At 39.2% G+C, this 24,467-nt stretch overlaps 1 protein-coding gene across 1 annotated transcript; it reads left to right on the forward strand.

Annotated features, from left to right (window-relative positions):
- Positions 1-584: 584 nt before the first annotated feature.
- Positions 585-22,175, forward strand: sp3b (Sp3b transcription factor). The gene is made up of 7 exons (XM_062998106.1): positions 585-605; positions 1,511-1,658; positions 1,949-2,058; positions 7,765-8,938; positions 12,647-12,836; positions 12,952-13,148; positions 21,034-22,175. Exons 1-7 carry the CDS (start codon positions 585-587, stop codon positions 21,309-21,311), a joined length of 2,118 nt encoding a protein of 705 aa, XP_062854176.1. The 3' UTR covers positions 21,312-22,175.
- The last annotated feature ends 2,292 nt before the right edge of the window (positions 22,176-24,467 follow it).

Consider the following 24,467-nt stretch of genomic DNA (forward strand, 5'->3'; position numbering starts at 1 on the left):
AACTTTATAATATTGGTACATTAAGATTAGGATGACTGGATAAAAAAAAAAAAAAAAAAACCAAGTATATTTTTCATATATTTTTATTTTTTCAATAAATATTTTAAAATACCACTTAAAAAAAAATTCTGTACATAAATATACTACTGTGCAATAACTTTAATAACAATAATAATTACTACCTGTGCTGTACCGAGTTTTGACATTTTATATTTTTTGTACTGTTCTTCTAATATATTTTAATATTGTTATCTTATGTTTATTCTATTAATGCTGCTGATCTCACTGAGAGCTACCAAACCAAATCTCGTTGTATAACTACAATGACAAGTCTATCTTATCTATGGAGTAAAAACACAATTCTCTGTGTTTTTATCATCTCTGCTTTATTCCACCTGCTCTCTGGTTTTTACTTAGCACCATCCCCTCAATCCTCTACAATACTGCTTATCTTTAATATTCCCTCCTTTTACTCTTCACTGTTTCTTTAGCTAACAGTCATTTTCATATTATAATTGTGCTAGCTGTGCAATAACTAATATTTCTCTTTCTTTAAAATGAAGAAGTACCAATTTGGACAAAAGATGATCAAAAATCAAGAGAATGTAAGGAAAAGATAAATGAGATATCTATAATCAGGCTTAGTCAATTGAAAACAATCAAAAACTGAGATGAGGATAAGATTATATAATTAGGCTTAATCCATTGTATATAAACCGATGCATTAAAAAGCTAAAGGGATACATCTGTTCTAACCTTAATCAGTAGAAATAGTAACTTATAACTGTATATGAACATTAGGTGATATCTCCAGTTAATTATTTTGCCTTGTGTGTGTTCCAAATATTGATAACTATTTTTTCTTTCTTTCAGACCAGTTAATGATTTGTGGTTTGAGAGATTTTAGAGTTTTGCAACAAAGGTCCTGGTAAATAAAATTGTAATAACATAATTTTACTATTATTTTTACAGTAAATAGTTCCAACCATGTAATCTGATTGATTCTGATGATGGTCTTGATAGATAGATACTTTATTAATATCGAAGGAAATTAAGGGTACTTGTACTTTTATACATCAAGATTATTAGCAGGGGGACAAGATAAAAATCCAGCTATATCTCCAGCTAATTATTTTGACTTGTGTGTTCCAGTTTAAATGTGATTAAATACTAAGTAAAACCAATTTTAGATGACAAAACAGCTTTAACGAGCTTTATCTATAGGACACAACCTCTACTGCTGCTCTTTTATTTTCTTATTTATAAGAGTTTGTGCAGCTTTTACTGGGGCCCTGTTGGAAGGGCTACATAGCTCGGAATTTGAGAAAGAGCTCCTATTTATAAAATGGCGAGAATACCTAGCTAGCGCGCTATGTAGGGAGGCTGGTGTGATTCGGGACACAGCGCTGCAAGTGTTTGAATGTGGAGCGGGGCGGGACTTCCGCTCGGTGTAACGATTTGCAGCACGAAGCTCCACCTTTAGTGTTTCCCGCACCGTCAATCAAAATAGAAAAAAATCGAGCGAACCTCCGAGCTCAGCCCGCCTTTGATTAAACTATCATGTTCCGAGTTCAATGATCCGATAACCTTCTTATTTTACCCGCTTTCGCGCTATGACTGGTACGTAAAACTTAACAGATCGAAGCTCAGCACGACCGGTGAGTTTGAAGCTGTAATTAGCACAGTTAGCTTAGCTAAAGTCTTTAATATGTTTTCAGCACTTAGCACGGCTAGCACAGTTAGCATATGTTAGCCTGACTTTAACAAAGTAAAACATTGGCAGCATACTGAGCGGGAAAACTCGCACAAGTCGTTTAGAAGAGCAGAGAAAGTGGCGCAATTACTTTAGAACTGCTTGTTGAGCCACTTAAAGTCCTTGTAGAAGAGTTAGAAGTAGTTGCGCTGTAATTTCTCAGTGTTTTGTTGTTGTTGTGGTTATGCCCTGCAGCTCCGGATCAGGCAGCGCAGCGGCAGCAGCAGGACGACATGGCTGCTCTGGACGCGGACGGTCAGAGGGCGTTAATGCAGCGCGGCACCGGAGCACTAAATCAGGAGCAGGTAAATCCCCAACTATCAACTTCACACCGTGCACAAAACTACTACAGAGGGGAGGAAAGCTGAAATGCTTCCCGTGAGCCTTCAGTCTATACGGCCACCCACTTTCTTAGTTTAATAAACCCGCCCATTGTGGGTCGGACAGCCTCGGCACACCGGAGCTTTCTCCCGCAGTTACCTGCCGCCTGGCACCGCTCACCCCCGCCTGGGTGCCTATTCAACAGAGGGCATTAAACTCCTCATTTAGTTTTACATCTCATACAAACACCAGCGCCTGTGTTCACTCCTAAATCACCGTGTTTCCTAAACTTTCAAAAGCTCGGACACATTTTAAATAATAACTCTATTTATGGAACCCCAACGATTTACACCTATTTACACGTTCACCTATTTAAGGAACGTTCATGATTTACACTTAAACGTCCCCTAATGTTATTTACACGGTCCTCTATCGAACGCTCATGATTTACACAACTTTATAATAGTCTTATAATTTTATACATCACAATTATTAGCAGGGGGACAAAATACATATTTCTTTACTTTCAGACCAGTTCTTGATTTGTGGTTTGAGAGACTTTAGAGTGTTGCAACAAAGGTTCTGGTAAATAAAAATGTATAATAATATAGTACTATTATTTATACAGTAAATAGTTCCAACTATGTAATCTGATTGATTCGGATGATGGTCTTGTACTTTTATCTGTCAAGATTATTAGCAGGAGAACAAGATATATATATATATATATATATATATATATTTTTTAACCTTTTAAGCAGTTTTTGTCATGGTTTAAGAGACTTTCGAATTTTGCAACAAAGGCCCTGATGAATTAAATTGCAATAACATAAATACATAAATCTACTATTATTTATACAGTAAATAGTTTCAACCATGTTATCTGATTGATTCTGATGATGCTCTTCTACTTTTATACATCAAGATTATTAGTAGGGGGACAAGATGAATTTCTTTATTTGTTGTTGACTTATGACTTGTGGTTTGAGAGACTTTAGTGTTGCAACAAAGGTCATGGTAAATAAATTTTTTTTATTAATGTCTTAACTATTATTTATACAGTAAATAGTTCTAACCATGTAATCTGATTTATTCTAATGATGCTCTTGCACTTTAATACGTCAATATTATTAGCAGGGGGACAAGATTAATATATATTTTTTTACCTTTTAATCAGTTTTTGTCATGGTTTAAGAGACTTTAGAGTTCTGCAACAAAGGTCCTGGCAAATTAAATTACAATAATATAAATTTACTATTATTTATAGAGTAAATAGTTCCAACTATGGAATTTGATGATGGTCTTGTACTTTTATACATCAAGATTATTAGCAGGGGGACAAGATGAATATTTTTTTTATTTTTTACTTTTAGACCAGTTGTTGACTTGTGGTTTGTGATAGGGGAGTGTTGCATCAAAGGTCCTGATAAATATAATGTAATAATATAGTTTTACTATTATTTATACAGGAAATACTGTAGTTCCAACTATGTAATCTGATTGATTATGACGATAGTCTTGTACTTTTATACATCAAGATTATTAGCAGGGAGACAAGATATATATATATATATATATATATATATATATATATATATATATATATATATATATATATATATATATTAGGGCTGTCGAAGTTAACGCGATAATAACGCATTAACGCGATTTCAATTTAACGCGATTAAAAATAATAGTGCCGTTAACGCAAATTCTAGTTAATGTTGAGACTTGACTGGTAGAACTACAACGCTCGGTTACATTATGTTAACATTATGTTAAAACAAACGTTTTAATGTCGGACTTGCCATTGTTTTTCATTTGCGGTTTGTTAACATAATGTAACCGAGCGTTGTAGTGATGCACTTATAAAGAAATAAATACACGCTATATTCACAAGTTGTCGGGAGCAGAACACTTTTATTAACTTATTCTGTTAAGGTACCAAATACCGGAAAGCTGAGTCAAGCACGTTAGTCCATGCACTATGGAAGCCCCAAAGGGTCAAAACACACTCACTTCGTGTAGAAACGTCCATCAAACCATTGTCACAATACAACCACAGAAAAGTCTGTTACAATAACTACGCCTTATCCCACCTAAAGCACCGCTGATCTACAATGTTTGCTGATGGAGAAATTCTAACCTACAATCTGACATTTACTGCCTAGTATGTGAGTGAATAAAACTCCCTTACAGTTTTCTCTTGTCCCAGCAGTTTTTAACATCAGTACATTTAGCATAAAATGTGTTCACCATTTTAATTGTAACATTTCACATAAAAATCCTTGTTTTCTATAACATTTACACAGATTTTTTTTTAATGCGATTAATCGCGATTAACTATATGAAATTCTGAGATTAATCGCGATTAAAAATTTTAATCGTTTGACAGCCCTAATATATATATATATATATATATATATATATATATATATATATATATATATATATATATATATATATTACTTTCAGACCAGTTCTTGATTTGTGGTTTGAGATACTTTAGTGTTGCAACAAAGGTTCTGGTAAATAGAATTGTATTAATATAATTTTACTAATATTTATACAGTAAGTAGTTCCAACCATGTAATCTGATTGAATCTGAGTGTGTGTAACAGAAATCCAGGTAATACAAGTAAGCCATGTATTTGATACATGGGCAAAAGGCTTGGGAATGGGCAACAGGGTGTGAAATTGACAAATTTGCAGCATCAGTCAGTTTGTTTACAGTCAGCTGCATGTTTTGAGTTTACATGAGTTCGTTGGCTTTAAGAGTTAAGGTTGTGGAAAACACAAGTGTTCTATGGAAAACAGTTTCTATTTGTGACAAACTAACTAAGATTCAGAAAATACTATTACATATACCCTGGTAATAGTAAAAAGATGGAATATTTAAATAAATGTTAAAAAGCCAACCCTGGTTTGCTGTCCTCTTTCATGTTCCAGCATTAATATAAAGCTTTTATCTGGGGTTTCAGATTCAGGGACATGTGTATAATTTTACAGGCTTAATTTGTGAGTGACTGTGCCCAGGAGTTACATATTGGCAGGCCAGACAAGTAAAATTATTTAAACATTCAAACAAGTACATTGTTGTGATTGTAGTTTAAAATAAAATGATGTGGATGAAAAATGTTTTACAACCTATCGTAGTTCTGTACACTGTGTTACTGATGCCTCGGACAGTCTGTAAAGATATACGGAGTTCTGTCTCTTGGCTGTGGAATTTGATAATATCGCAATAATTTTCAAACATGGATTTTATAAGGGAGAAACTGACTTTAACTTTGTTTAACTAGCCTAAATCAGTTAAAGTATTTGTCATTAGCCAAGGTTTGGCTACCAAGGTACACCAAGAAACCGTCTTTAGGGGGATAAACCCTGTAGTAATAAATGTTTGTATCCATACAAAGTTCCTAACAAAGAGTGTAAATGATCTGGATTTAAAAACGAAAGTTTCCATTCGCTTTGTTCTATTTTGCCCTGTTCTTTGGCGCCCCCTGCCGTCTTCATGACATTCTGTGGTTGAAGAGGGCCGCAGGCGATCCTTCTGGTGTCAGTGTCAGTGGTAGTGGGATACAGCATTAGTCTTCTGTACCACCTGAGTGCTTTAAGCCTTTTTAAATGCTAGGTAAATGTCAATATTCAAACCTCTTTTTTGGTAAAATTAGGATATTTAGTAAAATGCATTAAAAACAAGAATCTGCAATTTGTAAATTTTCTCAAAGCTTGATTTAATTATAATTACCAGAGGTACAGGTAAAATAGTGTGTTTTACAGTGGGGCCAAAAAGTATTTAGTCAGCCACTGATTGTGCAGGTTCTCCTACTTAGAAAGATGAGAGAGGTCTGTAATTTTCATCATAGGTACACTTCAACTATGAGAGACAAAACGAGAAAAAAAAATCCAGGAAATCACATTGTAGGATTTTTAAAGAATTTATTTGTAAATTATGGTGGAAAATAAGTATTTAGTCAATAACAAAAGTTCAACTCAATACTTTGTAACATAACCTTTGTTGGCAATGACAGAGGTCAAACGTTTCCTGTAAGTCTTCACCAGGTTTGCACACACTGTAGCTGGTATTTTGGCCCATTCCTCCATGCAGATCTCCTCTTATTCACACCAACCTGCTTGCCTATTGTAGATTCACTCTTCCCAGCCTGGTGCAGGTCTACAATTTTCTTCCTGGTGTCCTTCGACAGCTCTTTGGTCTTGACCATGGTTGAGTTTGGAGTCTGACTGTTTGAAGCTGTGGACAGGTGTCTTTTATACAGATAACGAGGTCAAACAGGTGCCATTAATACAGGTAACGAGTGGAGGACAGAAGAGCTTCTTAAAGAAGAAGTTACAGGTCTGTGAGAGCCAGAAATCTTGCTTGTTTGTTATTGACCAAATACTTATTTTCCACCATAATTTACAAATAAATTCTTTAAAAATCCTACAATGTGATTTCCTGGATTTTTTTTTTCTCATTTTGTCTCTCATAGTTGAAGTGTACCTATGATGAAAATTACAGACCTCTCTCATCTTTCTAAGTAGGAGAACTTGCACAATCAGTGGCTGACTAAATACTTTTTGACCCCACTGTATCAATTTATAATCTGATGCCTGCAACACACACAAAGTTTGGACAAAGGCATGTTTACCACTGTCTCATCATCTTTTCTATAAATTACGCTTATTTATTTGACATTTTAATAGGAAACTGATCTGGGCTGCAGGCAGGCAAGTCGAGCACAAACACTCTGTGTTTATGAAGCCACATTTTTGTAGCTTGAGCAGAATATGGCCCAGCATTGACTTCCTGGAACAAAGACACTGCCTTTATATCTTATTAAATTCTAATTTATGTCTCCGCATTAATAATGGTGCTTTTGCACTTTTAATAATAACAATCTGAATGGTCTTTGTTGTCTTTGGCACGAGAATCTAGTGTTGGTTTTTCCCTAAAGAATTTCTGGATAATTAGACAGGGTGTTTGCACAGAATTGATGTATGGCTTTCTCTTTGTGTAACAGAGTTTAAGGTAGCATTTCTTGATGCAATAGTGGACTGTGTCAAAGTGACACAGGTTTTCCAAAGTACTCCCAGATTCTTATGCAATGTTGACTGGGGTCTCAAAGGTCTCGTATGTTCAAAAGTGCTTTCTGGCCTTGCTTTACACAGACTTATTCTATGAATCTGTTTGCAATTTTATGTACAGCAGATGGTGAAATAAATAATAGCAATAGCAACTTGCATTGAGTTATGACTAAGCCTTGGGTGAATCCTCCTTTTAAATCCAGTCATGCCACCCTTACCCGTTACCAATTCACCTGCTAATTGTGGAATGTTTAGACATTGAGTAACCGGAACATTCTATTAACTTTTCATTTTTATTTTGCCCCTGTTAATATTTTTTGAATGGTGCGGTCATTAAATTAAGAATGTGTGTGTATTAACCACAAAATATATGTCTTATTGTTTCCAACTTCACATATACATCTACTGCATTGAGCAATTAAAGGCTAAGGGACTTGCTCAGGGCCCCAACAGTGGTAACTTGGTGGTGGTTGGCTTGAGCCAGAGACTTTCTGATACTTCGGTACCTTAACCACTGAGCTACCACTGCCCTACTTATACTAAAATATTTTTTGTAGTTTTTGTACTGAATGTTTTGTCATTCAATGTTTTTTCTTTTTTAGCCGGCAACAAACCTGACGTCCATCCAGCTCACAGGCTCGTCCGACCGCTGGGAAGTGCTTACCCCGGTTTCAACGGGTAAACAAAACTCGGGTGTAGTGCAGTTATCCAGTGGGGGACTTGTTGGCACCAATGGGCAGTATGTGCTGCCACTGCAGACTGTGTCAGGCCAGACCCAGTCTGTTTTTGTCACTGCCGGGACAGATGGTACCAGTGCCAACGGAGTCCAGTATCAGGTCATCCCACAGCTCCAGGGCACAGATGCGGCATCACTAGGTTATGCCACACACGCTGCAGACGGAGCCTCACTGGATTCGAACATTGCCATACTGCCTGATGGCATGCAGGGCCTTTCCTCAGCCACCAACACCAGTGATCTTCAGAGTTTGCTGGCCCAGACTGGACAGTTGCAGCAGATCTCCAGCGTCTCATTGACTGGAGGTGGGTTCGGAGGCCAGGGCCAGGTGGTGGCAAACATGCCAGTAGGTTTACCTGGAAACATCACATTTGTGCCTCTTAACAGCCTGACAAATGCTGACCTGGAATCTCTAGGGCTGGCTGGCGCTCAGACCATTGCCACAGGTATCACAGCTGATGGGCAGCTCATCATGGCTGGCGACAACAATGCCCACACTGCTAGCAATGCCAACACCTTTGTGCCAACAACCTTAGCTTCCTTTGCCACGTCGCTCCCCGAGACGATAGACGGCACGGGGGTTCTGACTCAAGCCACAGCTGTTTCGGCCGGCCAACAGGACCCGTCTTTTTTGCAGCAGAACCATGTTCCTACGTCTGTGCCAGCCTCTGTGCCCACAACCACCGAGCCTATGGTTCAACTGGTGCCTGCACCAACAGCTGATGGTGCTGCACAGACTCTGCAGAATGTGCAGTTACTAAACGCTGGCACCTTCCTCATCCAGGCACAAACTGTCTCACCTACAGGTCAAATCCAGTGGCAGACCTTTCAGGTCCAGGGTGTACAGAACCTGCAAAACTTGCAACTGTCCAGTGTCGGTGGGGTCGCGCAGCCACAGATCACTATTGCCCCCATGCAGACACTGTCGCTCGGGCAGTCAGGTTCCAACGTGCACGCTGGACACATCCCCAACCTCCAGACGGTCACAGTCAACTCAGTCGCACAGTATCAGCAAGAAGAGAACACAGAAAATTCCTCAGGTACACACTACACTCTGTACACTCACTCTCACTGTTATCAGGGTTACTTAGACCACCATATGTAAGGCCCCACCTAATGCATAGCCGTGAAAATCATGTCGTGGACCGCAAAACAATTAAAAATGTAAGGTTTGTGTTTAGCGATTTTACATTTTTCATTTGTGTAGTGTTTAAGTGCCTTACGTTTACTGGTTAATTTGCACTATGAGGTGGTCCTAGCAATCCTACGGCAGTTCAGTTAGTAATCGGTTAATCAAAATGTTCAAGATGTTAGTGTTCTTTTCTATAATGTCATTTAATTTAGTGGCATGGCCTCCCAATGTCTCGTAGTTGATTATTATTAGATGCAGTCAGTGCCATATACGGTGGGGCCAAAAAGTATTTAGTCAGCCACTGATTGTGCAGGTTCTCCTACTTAGAAAGATGACAGAGGTCTGTAATTTTCATCATAGGTACACTTCAACTATGAGAGACAAAATGAGAAAAAAAAATCCAGGAAATCACATTGTAGGATTTTTAAAGAATTTATTTGTAAATTATGGTGAAAAATAAGTATTTGGTCAATAACAAAAGTTCAACTCAATACTTTGTAACATAACCTTTGTTGGCAATGACAGAGGTCAAACGTTTCCTGTAAGTCTTCACCAGGTTTGCACACACTGTAGCTGGTATTTTGGCCCATTCCTCCATGCAGATCTCCTCTAGAGCAGTGATGTTTTGGGGCTGTCGCTGGGCAACACGGACTCCACAAATTTTCTATGGGGTTGAGGTCTGGAGACTGGCTAGGCCACTCCAGGACCTTGAAATGCTTTTTACGGAGCCACTCCTTCGTTGCCCGAGCGGTGTGTTTGGGATCATTGTCATGCTGGAAGACCCAGCCACGTTCCATCTTCAATGCTCTCACTGATGGAAGGAGGTTTTGGCTTAAAATCTCACGATACATGGCCCCGTTCATTCTTCCCTTAACACGGATCAGTCGTCCTGTCCCCTTTGCAAAAAAAAACAGCCCCAAAGCATGATGTTTCCACCCCCATGCTTCACAGTAGGTATGGTGTTCTTGGGTTCTTCTTCTTCCTCCAAACACGAGGAGTTGAGTTTTTACCAAAAAGTTCCATTTTGGTTTCATCTGACCACATGATATTCTCCCAATCCTCTTCTGGATCATCCATAAGCTCTCTGGCAAACTTCAGACGGGCCTGGACATGTACTGGCTTAAGCAGGGGGACACGCCTGGCACTGCAGGATTTGAGTCCCTCTCGGCGTAGTGTGTTACTGATGGTAGCCTTTTTACTTTGGTCCCAGCTCTCTGCAGGTCATTCATCAGGTCCCTCCGTGTAGTTCTGGGATTTTTGCTCACCGTTCTCATGATCATTTTGACCCCACGGGATGAGATCTTGACCCCAAGGGAGATTATCAATGGTCTTGTATGTCTTCCATTTTCTTACAATTGCTCCCACAGTTGATTTATTCACACCAACCTGCTTGCCTATTGTAGATTCACTCTTCCCAGCCTGGTGCAGGTCTACAATTTTCTTCCTGGTGTCCTTCGACAGCTCTTTGGTCTTGACCATGGTTGAGTTTGGAGTCTGACTGTTTGAGGCTGTGGACAGGTGTCTTTTATACAGATAACGAGGTCAAACAGGTGCCATTAATACAGGTAACGAGTGGCGGACAGAAGAGCTTCTTAAAGAAGAAGTTACAGGTCTGTGAGAGCCAGAAATCTTGCTTGTTTGTGGGTGACCAAATACTTATTTTCCACCATAATTTACAAATAAATTCTTTAAAAATCCTACAATGTGATTTCCTGTATTTTTTTTCCTCATTTTGTCTCTCATAGTTGAAGTGTACCTATGATGAAAATTACAGACCTCTCTCATCTTTCTAAGTAGGAGAACCTGCACAATCAGTGGCTGACTAAATACTTTTTGACCCCACTGTAAATAGGACTTCTGCCTTGTCCCGAACATCCTCCTTTGTCACACCAATCACCTGCTTGTCCTCCCTCACCTCATCCGTAAACCTCTTCTTTGGCCTTCCTCTCCTTCTCCGGCCTGGCGGCTCCATACTCAGCACTCTTTTCCTGATGTAACTCTCATACCTTCACTGCACAATCACAAACCATCTCAATCTAACCACTCTGTCTCCAAAACATCCTACCTGTGCTTTTCCTTAAATAAACTCGTTTATCTTGTCCATTTACGTCATCATCTTCATCTCTGCCACCTCCAACTCCCACTCCTGCTTTTTTGTCTTCGTCTCTGCCTCCAAGCTCTAAATAACTTGTTCATTCACTCTGGCAGATACCATTCTAATGTTTTAGAATGGTAATAAATTACTCTTGTTACTTGGGCGGTACGGTGGGTAGCACTGTTGCCTCACAGCAGAAAGGTCCTGGGTTAGATTACCAGTTGGAGCAGTCTGGGTCCTTTCTGTGTGAAGTTTGCATGTTTTCCCCATGTCTGCGGGGGTTTCCTTCCACAGTCCAACGACATGCAAGTGAGGTGAATTGGAGATACAAAATTGTCCATGACTGTTTGACAATAAAAAACTTCAACTGATGAATCTTGTGTAACCAGTAAGTATCTGCCCTGTCATGAATGTAACCAAAGTTAACCAAATCCTTCTGCTACTCTACACCACCCACTCCACCCTTTCTGCACTCTCTTTTTCTACCATACTTTTCATTACTTTGTACACTTCACTCCAGGTATTTACTCACTTTCATCACCTAAACCTTATCACAGTTGCACCTTTTCACTTTTTGTCTCATTGATGTGTGTGTACTCCATTTACGCGTAATCAATCAATGTATGTTAGATAAGAAGACATGCCTCATAATCAGGGTTTTAGTTTATCCTAAGTGTTTAGGCCAGAGCGTATTACAGGCCAGTCATGGTTCTTCGCTCCAAATTATTTAGACCATGCTTATATGAACCTCATGTTGGGCACAGCGGCACAGTCATGCTGGAACACGAAAGGGCCACCCAGAAAACTGTTGCAGCAAAATTGGATGCATATTGTGGTTTTTCTAAACCTGTTTGCAATTATTGTAACATTTGTTTTCTAGTCACAGTCATTTTTGAATTCCCAATTGTAACTGTGCTGCTACGTGCAGTATCGCCGTTCTGGCCAAGGAGTTCTGTAGACCATCACGTCCCCTCTGATGCGTGCCAAGTTGTCAATCGCTTATCATCACCTGTTAGTGTTGGGCTCTATAAACTCACATATTGCAGTGGGGAAAAAAAACCCTGTCCAACAATTTACACTTGTATTTGTGTGGGCTCCCGGAGATTTGAACTCATGAGTCATCTTATGATAACTACACCTACATTTTGCATTTTCGGCATTTAGCAGACGCTTTTACACAAAGCAACTTCCAACTATGACTGAATACAATTTGAGCAATTGAGGGTTAGGGGCTTTGCTCTGGAGCCAAACAGTGACAACTTTCACTAAAGGAAAAGCTTTAAGAGACCGGCTGCATCTCTATTTTCTGATTAGCGTGTGTGTAAAATTAAACAGTGCACTAATAAACACAGTTCTGCTTATGATTGTTACATTAAATGTACAGCATAAAGTCATTTCGCTATGCAACTGGTGACAGTTTGATGAGACACTGTACTGTTACACTAATGACAATCATTTAACAGTTAAGAGAACCTTAATAGAAACTTAGCCATCTTAGCTATAACTTTCTTTGTTTCTCAGGCATTCGTATCAAGGAGGAACCAGACTCTGATGACTGGCCGCTGAGCAGAGACTCCACCTTGAACACCAGCGACCTGTCACACCTTCGGGCGCAAATGCTAGAGGAAGACCCTGAGGGTATGGGACAGGCTGGCAAGAGGCTACGTCGTGTGGCTTGCACATGTCCCAACTGCAAAGAGGCTGGCGGAAGGTGAGGGACGCTCTCACTTACATGCACTTAAATTCTAACCATTCACACATGAAGTAATGATAGTTCATTGGGGTTGAGTTGACATGACTCTGATTACCTTTGTGTTTGTATATAGAGGCTCAGGTATGGGCAAGAAGAAGCAGCATATTTGTCACATCCCCGGCTGTGGAAAGGTGTACGGGAAAACATCTCACCTACGCGCTCACCTGCGCTGGCACTCGGGTGAGAGGCCTTTCGTCTGCTCGTGGAGCTTCTGCGGCAAGAGATTCACACGCAGCGATGAGCTGCAGCGCCATCGCAGAACACACACAGGTACTGCACCATGTTCACCTTGCACACTTATTAAACTGCATGAACTTTAGTATTTTACACAGACCTATAATATACATGGTACAGGACCAGGTGATGGGGAAATTGCAAGTTTTGTTGATGCTGAGCGGTGGGATCGGGAGTAACATCTAGTTTTATACCCAGCTATTTTGCATATGATTAACACAACTCTATGATGGGGGTGTCAACACTGCTTATGATTTTTATTTTAAATCAGAATTGCACGTGCAGCATTCACCATTCACATGTTAAAAGAAACTAAGTGGTGTATTTTATACATGAAATGCCAAAAAACTGTGGTCTCAAGTTTATAGGATGTCACAGACTGGCAATTTACAGGGCAGTTGCAAGATGACTCAAAAATGCAGTCATATAATTACCAAAGCATTGATTAAGCACCTATATAACCTGTTTTTACATCAAGAAAAAAATAGTTAACAACACTGCTGGCAAGGCACACATTTTACATTTACATTTTTGGCATTTTAGCAGACGCTTTTATCCAAAGTGACTTACAGTACTGTGACCGTATACTGTCCAAGCAATTGAGGGTTAAGGGTCTTGCTCAAGGGCCAACAGTGCCGACCTTTCGATTACTAGTCCAGTATCTTACCCGCTAGGCTACAACTTTGCCTATATCTTGGTGTAAGGTGCACACAACCTCGACCTCTGAGCAATAAAAGGTCTAATAGGTCACCTTTACCCATATATTCTACATCAAAGTGAATTCTAGGAAACCAAAGGCTTTTCTTAACCCTCAGTGTCAGCTGTCAGCTCCTAAGTACAATGAGAAGTCTGCAATATGGGCAGCCAAATCAAATATTTAGTTTTAATGATTTTTTTTTCAACAAAACAGTCAACAAATATTAATTAAAGATCTAATCTTCGTTCATAGTAATGCTTCCATACATACAAATAAGATTTTTATTTAAGTGGTTAATTGATGAACAAGATCAAGGTGATGTCAAGTTTAGGGATGTCCCGGTCCGATCTCAAAGATCATCGAGGGTCGATCATGGCATTTTTTAACTGATCGGAATCGGCTTTACTAAACCCGATTGTAATCACGATCTTTTGTTTTACATCAGCATGTCCGCTGTGTGGAAATACTTTAAATTGGAAAGTGAAACAAGTCCAACAGCGGTGTAATGTCTGCAATGCGAGCGTTTCACGAGCCAGTAGTAGCAGAGCTGCGTTCATTACTGTAGAATTTTACTGTTTATATGGTGTGTGAGTCAAGGATCACTCCGGTTTACAAAACAACGTAGTGATGCACTCGTTTAATAAAGAAATAAATACACAGTATATTCACATATTGTCGGGAGCAGAACACTTTATTAACTTCTTCTGTTAGGTACCGAATAGCGGACAGCTAGAGTCAAGCACGCTATTCCATGCACTGTGGAAGCCCCAAAGGGTCAAAACACACTCACTTCGCATAGAAACGTCCATCAAACCACTGTCACAATACAAGCACTTTAAAAACTGGCTTTCCTTCATAACAAAAGAGCCTTTCCATTTCATTTTGGTATTCAGGTTTTACTGTAATGCTTTTAAGTAACTTATTTTCTTATATTCAAGTTAAGCTGCTACACAGATTTCTGTTCATTTTTAGTGTATCACTGCATTAAACAGATTTTTTTTCTTCTAATGTAAAGTTTAAGTAAAACTGTAATTATCTCACTCATTTTGATTGATTTTGTACAAATACAAAACATTAAGCCAATAGCTTGGATGCAGCATTTTTCCCTACAGCACTGCAGAGCTATTTAGTTGTTAAACATATACACTGGATTAATTTGAATAACTGTTATGTACTTGAAGTGTGCACTGTGTGAACAGTATTATCTAGTTCTTATCTAGACAATATCTAGAAAATACAAGTATCGGTTTGAGACTCGGTATTGGATCGGGATCAAAATTAATAATCGGGATCGGTATCGGGAACAAAAAAACGTCAAGTCAAGTTACAATTTGTAGGTATCTCCTGGTGATGACTGTAAAAACTACAAAATGTAAGTGCAGTCAGGTTACATACCAGTCTAATATGGGAATAGAAATGTCTACATCATGAATAAGAAATTATAAACAATGACAATTGAGCCCAGAAAATGTGTTTACTTTTACTTGATAGCTTCTTTGTCATTTAAAATGTAGAGTTGACAAAGTGTCAGATATGTTTGTACATATAACAAGCTCTGGCTTATAGGGGTGTAACGATACACTCTGCTCACGATTCGATTTTCTCACGATTTTATTTAAGTGTAAACAGTGCAAAACAATTCACATTTTCTTGTACAATTTTTAAACAAAAAAAAACTTCAGTCCCCTACAATTAAAGGTAATTACGAAGAACAGAGTACTTTACTGTAACCTAACAGGTTTACCAAATTTAAGTTACTTATCGCCATCTTAAATTGAAAATCAAAGTAATCAAACAAGCTCATTGAGCTGAGCTGAGTCCTTAAACAGATTTTTTTGTTGCTTGAACTAATTTATTAACAAATTACATGTAAAATGAATTACTAATGTAAAAAAAACCATTGTATTAAATGTTTATTTAAATGGCTTTATTTATATACTCAACGTGGAACAGAGTGCCACAACAATAAATTATAAAATACAAAAACAAAGACCCATCTTAATTAGACAAAAAGGTCTGATTCTGTATATTATTTGTAAATTTGCATCTACAATGGAACCACACAACATCAACAAAGTATCACTCAACAAAATATAAATGAAAATGTGCAAAACAAAAAGCAGCATCCAGGTGACGGTATTTGTAAGTATTTAGTGAAGATTGGCATTCAGAAAAACCAATGAGCTCATCTCTGAGGGGTTGATTCTGTTTCTCCTTTCTGTTATGATCTGCCCTGTTTTAGAAAAGATTCTCTCTGAGAGGACAGATGTTGCTACAATACACAGTGACATGTATAAGATGTGGGTAGACTGAACACTGAGCGCTGTGTAAAACTCCATCAAGTTTTCTCTCTCGCGCTCTCTCTCTCACTCCCTCCTGTTCGTGTGCGCACTGTGTGTGTGTGTGTGTGTGTGTGTGTGTGTGTGTGTGTCTGAGGCCCTCAGAGGACCAGCGCAACAAAACGACATGGGTGAGATCAGACAATTATTACAGTACATCTGCAATAGACTAATCTAAAGTAAAACAATGGACAATAATAATAACCACATGTAACAAAATGTATATGCATATATACAGTTATATAAATATTTATATTTAAAGATAAACATAAGTATATACATATGTATAAACACAAAAAAAAAAAAAAAAAAAAAAAAACATTCTTACAAAGTTTATCTCATCTTAAACACTACACACTTAAATCTTCACAATGTCACTTACCGTTAGCAATTGGAATATCCAAGGCCTGAGCTCCTCTGCCTTCGGATTAAAAAGCTTACACACTGACTTCCACACACACATTAAAAACCTTGACATCATCATCCTACAGGAAACATGGTGCAAGGCCGACATGGTCACTCACTGTCCCCGTGACTACAGAGAAATTATACTACCCTCCCAAAAACTTAGCACAGTGCGCCAAGGCAGAGATTCAGGAGGTCTGATAATCTGGTACAAATCACACCTACACACGCTAATAAACACCATGAAAATTGGAAAATTCCACATTTGGCTGAAAATAAACAAAACTATACTATCATCACAGAAGGATCTGTTTCTCTGTGCCATCTATATCCCTCCGTCAGAATCTCCATACTACTCTGAAGACATGTTCTCAGAGCTGGAGAGAGAGACCTGCCATTTCCAAGCCCAGGGAAACGTGCTCGTCTGTGGAGACCTGAACGCCAGAACAGGAACCCAACCTGATATTATAAATGAACAGGGAAACAGATTCATCAATAACAACCAAATTCATAATACCAATTCCACCCTAAACCACAGAAACAATTATGATCATGTTACTAACAAAAATGGTAAAGACCTCCTGCAGCTCTGTCGAACTTTAAGTCTGTACATCGTCAACGGTAGAACTCGAGGGGACTCATTAGGAAGGTACACGTTCTGCTCACCTCTTGGTAATAGTACAGTAGATTATGCAATAACAGATTTAGACCCTTTCTCTCTCAGTGCATTTACTGTTAAACCTCTAACCCCTCTGTCTGATCACAGCCAAATTACTGTGTTCATCAAAAAGACAGAAACTAACCCCACCACACACACACGGCCCAGTAAGCTGTACAACATCTCCAGATCCTACAGATGGGTCGAGAACAGCGCAGAGGAGTTCCAGAAAGCAATTAGCAGCACAGAAATCCAAATTAGCTTAGACAACTTTCTGGACACTGCGTACATTCACAGTAAAGAAGGAGTAAATCAGGCAGTTAAAAATATTAATCAGATCTTTAAAAATACAGCAAATAAAGCTCAATTAAAAATTAAATCTAAATCAAAACCTAAATCTACAAAAGATGACAGCTGGTTCGACAAAGACTGTCAAATGTTAAGAACAGAACTCCGTAAAATATCAAACCAAAAACACAGAGACCCAAACAACAGTAACACACGACTTCTTTACTGTGAAACCCTCAAACAATATAAACGTACACTCAGAACCAAAAAAGCTCAGTACACCCAAAAACAACTAACAATTATTGAACAATCAATCAACACACATCAATTCTGGGACAATTGGAACAAATTAAAACATAGAGAACAGGAAGAATTGGCCATTCAGGATGGGGATATCTGGACAACCCATTTCCAATCACTCTTTAAAAATATAGAATTAGATTCAAATCCTGAACAAATTCAAATTATTAGTAAGTTAGAGGAACTGGAACGGGCTGTTAAAAACCACCAGAATCCTCTAGACTCTCTCATTACTGAGCAGGAACTTAAAGACAACATTAAAAAACTAAAAACAAAGAAATCATCAGGACCTGACAGGATCCTGAATGAAATGATCAAACACGGCAGCTCCAAATTTCACCTGGCGATGTTAAAAGTCTTTAACCTGGTTCTGAGTGTCGGTTCCTTCCCTGAAATCTGGAATCAAGGTCTCATAACACCCATCTACAAAAGTGGAGATAAATTCGACCCTAATAATTACCGGGGCATCTGTGTGAGCAGTAACCTGGGGAAGTTATTCTGTAGTATAATTAACTCACGATTATTACACTTCCTTACCCAACACAACGTCCTGAGTAAAAGTCAGATTGGTTTCCTACCAAATTACCGCACTACCGATCATATTTACACCCTACACACCCTGATCGAAAAATATGTAGTTCAAAATAACTCTAAAATATTTGCATGTTTTATTGATTTTAAAAAAGCTTTTGATTCCATTTGGCACGAAGGATTGTTTTATAAAATGTTAGAGAGCGGTGTAGGGGGTAAAACATACGATCTTATTAAATCCATGTACACAGAAAACCAGTGTGGAATAAGAATCGGCAGTAAGAGAACACATCTCATCTCTCAGGAGCGTGGAGTAAGACAGGGCTGCTGTTTAAGTCCAACTCTATTTAACATCTATATTAATGAATTGGCCTCCATGTTAGAGCACTCAGCCACGCCCGGTCTCACTCTACACGACTCAGAGATTAAACTCCTGCTATATGCAGATGATCTGGTCCTGCTGTCCCCCAGCGCCCAGGGTCTCCAGCACAAACTGGACCTGCTGCAGCAGTACTGTCAGACCTGGGCCCTGACCGTCAACCTCAAAAAGACCAAAATTATGACCTTCCAGAAAAGATCCAGATCTCAGGGAACCAAACACACATATAAATTAGGACACCATGAAATTGAGCACACTAAAGATTATACTTACCTAAAGATTATACTGAACATCAGTTCCACAGGAAACTTTAACCCGGCAGTAAATGAACTGAGAGAAAAAGCTCGCAGGGCCTTCTACGCCATAAAACGTCAAACATTCGTGGAAATTCCAGTTCGAATCTGGCTTAAAATTTTTGAATCAATAATTGAACCGATTGCTCTATATGGCAGTGAAGTTTGGGGTTCGCTTACACACCATCAATTCCATAATTGGGACAAACATCCATTAGAGACCCTGCACACAGAGTTCTGTAAAAGCATCCTAAAGGTGCACAGACACACCACGAACAATGCGTGCAGGGCAGAATTAGGCCGATTTCCACTAATTATAAACATACAGAGAAGAGCAATCAACTTCTGGAAACATCTAAATGAGAGCGACCCCCAAACTTATCATTATAAAGCCCTGAAACACCAAGAGCTGAGCAAACATACCAGTCCCCTAATCCAACTGGTCCTGAGTCACTGCACCCATACACCACTAACACACACAGACACCCTAATAACACACACAAACACATTGCTAACACACGCCGCCACACCACTAACACACACTAACACAATAAAGACTCAGGAACAGAAGAAATCTGCAAACCCAATTAAAATAAACCAAATTACACAAAAACTCAGAACTAAATATCTGAATTATTGGGAAACTGAAACTAAAACTCAAAGTAAAATGCAGTGTTATTTGACCCTAAACAGACACTACAGTGCAGCAGACTATCTGAGCACAGTATCCGACCATAAATTAAGAAACACCCTGACGAGGTACAGACTGAGCGCACACGACCTGGCCGTGGAGACGGGGCGACACACCCGGTCCTGGCTGCCCCGGGAGGAGAGGTTGTGTCAGCACTGCACTCTCAGTACAGTAGAGACGGAGCTGCACTTCCTCACCCGGTGTACCAAGTACCACCACGTCCGCTCCCAATTCTTCCCTAAATTTAATAACATCATCCCCAACTTCACCTCCCTCCCAGACCTCGACAAACTGCCCCACCTACTGGGGGAGCACAGAGAGAGCTGCACACTAGCAGCACTCTATACTCACACCTGCCACCAGGTGAGGGACAGTGGGTGACCATGTCCCATACACACACACACACACACACACACACACGCACACACAAGCACACATACACACACACGCACAAACTGATTGTTTTACTACCTCATTATTGTAAATATTATACTTTTTATTGTTATTATTTTGCACTGTTTTTATTAATATTTTATTCTATTCTATATTTTTTGCACATGTAACTGTTCTGTATATTTTTGTTCTTTCTTATTTTTATTGTTTATATTTCCCTGTAACTTGCTTTGGCAATACGAATGTCCTTATTTGTCATGCCAATAAAGCTTCGTTTGAGTTTGAGTTTGAGTGTGTGTGTGTGTGTGTGTGTGTGTGTGTGTGTGTGTGTGTGTGTGTGTGCGTCTGTAACCCCTCCCCTCCTGCTAACGGCACCACGGAAACGGAAAAAAACGAATCGGCTCAGGATTCTGTCATTCATTTTAAAGAGCCGACTCTTATAGCCGGATTGTTCGCGACCGACCCATCACTAATAAATTACAGAACGCACGTGCAATCGCACGAAAAAACAGGCAGTAACTAACTAATTTGCCATGACACCTTATCAAGCCTAGTGACAACAGATCGGCTAAGTGGGTAGCACTGTCGCCTCACAGCAATAAGGTCCTGGGTTCGATACCCAGGTGGGCCGGTCCGGGCCCTTTCTGTGTGGAGTTTGCATGTTTTCCCCATGTGGGTTTCCTCCGGGTGCTCCGGTTTCCTCCCACAGTCCAAAGACATGCAAATGAGGTGAATTGGAGATACAAAATTGTCCATGACTGTGTTTGATATTATCTTGTTAACTGATGAATCTAACTACCGTTCCTGTCATGAATGTAACCAGAGTGTAAAACATGATGTTAAAGTTCTAATAAACAAACAAACAAAGGGACAACAGATGAAAGAAAACATTTCAGGTGTAGCTATTGTACTGGTTATTGATCTGCTGTTTTGTTTTGTTTTTTTAGGGGAGAAGAAGTTTGTGTGTTCTCTGTGCTCGAAGCGCTTTATGCGCAGTGACCATTTGGCCAAACACATTAAAACTCATATGAATAAAAAAGGGCTAAACACTGCCCCTGTGGCAGAGCAGATGGAGGCCAACGCCCCCTCGGACAGCATCATCACAGGGGGCGGGACCACGCTCATCTTGACCAATGTGCAGCAGTCTGGCACCCAGGAGCTCCTGTCAAACTCTGACCTCCCACTTCAGCTGGTCACTGTGTCTACCAATGAGGTCATGGAGTGACCTAAAGAGCTGCCCAAGTTCACAGCTTTTCACTATCAATTTTTATATATATGATATAAATATATATATAAATATATATTTTAAAAATGAACGATCATTTATGTTCTGTAGCAGTCTTTTGTACAAACAGGACAAAAACAGGGGCAAGGACATTGTGTGATTTTAGACACACACACACTTATATATGCATATACAGTATACTCAAACACACACTAACACGAAAATGCCTTATTTTGTATCATACTCTAGTATATGATGCTGGACTTGCATGTATTTGTACTTTCTCTTATTGAAACGTTCAGGCAGTGATAATGTGAGTGTGTATGAAAGTTATGGTACAGGGATATTGCAGTGTGTCTGTGTGTGCATGCGTGTTGTTGAGTTTGTGTGAATTTTGGCAGCAGGAGAGGGAAGTGATATCCTCAGAGGGAGCCATACTCATGATCTGTCCATTTTTATCCCTCCCTGTCATCCACCCCTCTCTCCGCGGGCCACGGTCCAAATGTGTTCTTTATTTTGTATTGTTTCGTTTCATGTATTCCTATACAGCTTTTGTGCTTATTTTTGCCCTCTGTATCATGGTTGAGGGATTTTTTTTGTTTTTCCATCGTCCAAATGCAACTTGAAACAATCGTATAATGTAATGTTTATTTTTTGTATTTTTTTTTCTTCCTATGTGCTTGATTTTTATTTTTTTTCCCTTCCTGGCTCCAAGCTGCTTTATGTAGTTAATCTTATATATGATTCAGTTGTATCACATTCTTTATTTTAATTACTTTTTTATTGTGTAAAATTGTGTTACTTTTGTACAACTTTTCTTTTTCAAATGGAACACAATTAAAATCAAAATCCTTCCTTTAATAATTATTTAATGCTTAATATTTTATGCTTGTTGCATGCTTGTCTGTCTAAAGCAGGGGTCATCAAACTACGGCCCGATGCTTTAATTTGACCGGCCCCTTTAACCACAGCAGCAATACATGTTGTCTGGCCGCTGTTCATCTTCGAACTCACAGTATTATAACGGGGGAAAAAATAACAGGGGAAACAAAAATTGGCCACCCGGAGTCTCAGTAGATTATACGGCAGCGATCCAACGGGTGGCGCTCCAAGCATGAGGGGAGTGATTGGCGCATCAATAGAGAGATGAGTGACCGCAGCCACTGAACTGTGTTGCAAGGCAGTTAAGTGGGATTTCGTTATGAAAATCCTCGTGTCCTGTGTTAATTTCATTAAAGCTAATGCTCTTAACTACAGGCAGTTTCAGGAATTCTTGTCTGAGCTGAAGATGTGCTTTACTGAGATCCGCTGGCTGAGTCGGGGCGAGTTTTGAAATGTTTTAACGTCCTGCTCCCGGAGATCAAGGCATTTATGCATCCAAAATCAAAACTCAAGCACATTGTTTAATTTTTATGCTTCTCTTTCCATTGCTCCCCGATCTCAATAAAACATGCACTCAAAGTAACTACCGTTTTCGGGAGCATCTACTTCTGTGTGCAGACTTTTTCGAAGTTGAAACACCTTAAATCTCCAACCAGATTCAGACTCACTGATCAACATTTATTAGCTATTATGACTGGCAGTAACAAATATGGAACCTGACGCTTACTGTCGTCAGGCAAAAGCAGGCTCACAGTTCACACTGATTTTTTTTAAGGAAACACTGTATGAGGTAGGATAATGGAAATTATTAAAATAAATAACATTTCTGCATTATCATTATGAACTACAATTATACAAAGCACAGACAATACATCCAGTATACAAAGTAAATAGCTTTTTTGGGTGTGTTTACTATTTCACCCGTGGTCCGGCCCCCCGAAACACTGAAGAACAGTAATCTGGCCCTTTGGTTAAAACGTGTGTGGACAGTATGCTAAATTAACTAAATTCCATATATTCAGTACAATTCAGTACATTTACTGGTTTTCTCATATAGTGATGAACAAAAATAGGTTCTACACACATTTATTGGCTATTTTATTAGAAGTAAACCTGTAAATTCTTGTTATTATGCAATCGACCAGTGATGTGGGATCATTGCAGTGCAGAGAATTATACAGACATGGCTCAAGAGCTACAACACTCGAGGAAGGTAAAAAAAAAAAGATTAACAGACCATGTCAGGTTCCACTCCTGTAAACTGCACTGGAATCTGAGGATACAGTGGGCACAGGCTCACTGAAACCACAAAGTTTAAAATAGGGGAAAAGGGTGCCTGGTCTGATGAATGTCAGTCTATGCATAGGGGTTTTGGGATATGTGGAACTTGGTCATAAGTGCTCCTCTGCCCAGGAAGGCTGTAAAAAGTGGTTGAATTTTAATGCGGTTTTAGTTACCCCACTAACCCCAGTTGTTTAGTGCCTGACCAACCCATTTGGCACCAGTGGTCATTACCACCAACAACCAATACTGATGTTTTACACTGTGTAAACAGGATGTTGAACTTGAACCTGAAGGTGTAACAGGTTGTGCCATTTGAGATGATTTTCTATTAAGTAAGTTTGTAAAAAGCAGTTGAATTAGCCTTCCTGTCTCGTTATTCTCTTGTGACATCTACAACCATTTAATAAATGAATTTATGTTTAAATATCATACATACTATAGATGTTTTACAACACCAGACAGGTAAAACCCAATGAGTTTAACACTAAAAAAGGCTACCGGTCCTATTTTCACCTTTCCAAGTGTCTGTATGTGATAATATGATACTTGGAGTGACTGTCTCTGGATGCTCATGTTTCACTGGCACCAGATGTCCACTTCACCTAAGTCTAGCTCACGCAGGTAGAAGGACACAAAGCCTTGGTCCCTATGGTGACTCAAACCTCCAGTAAGGGTTCAATTTTCATCGAAGTTAGCAGAAGAGGACACCAAACCATCTATGTGCTGTCCAAATACACCCAAACTCAACTATCAGAGCTTAAGATTCAGGATGTAAAAAAGCCAACAATAACAGGAGCAGTGTCTCAGTGAAGGTAGGAGGTTTGTTTTTATATAACTATATGCTTTGTATAACCAAACGAATTGTATTTTGGTAATATAAACAAAAGTTGAAGTGGATGCCTGGAGCACACACAAAAAGTGAAAAGTGTATAGACTATTACATGTTAAGTACATTATTACATAATACGGTGTATTACTCTAACCCACCAT

This window comes from Trichomycterus rosablanca, chromosome 6 (assembly GCF_030014385.1).
Source record: "Trichomycterus rosablanca isolate fTriRos1 chromosome 6, fTriRos1.hap1, whole genome shotgun sequence".
Classification (NCBI taxonomy): Eukaryota; Metazoa; Chordata; class Actinopteri; order Siluriformes; family Trichomycteridae; genus Trichomycterus; species Trichomycterus rosablanca.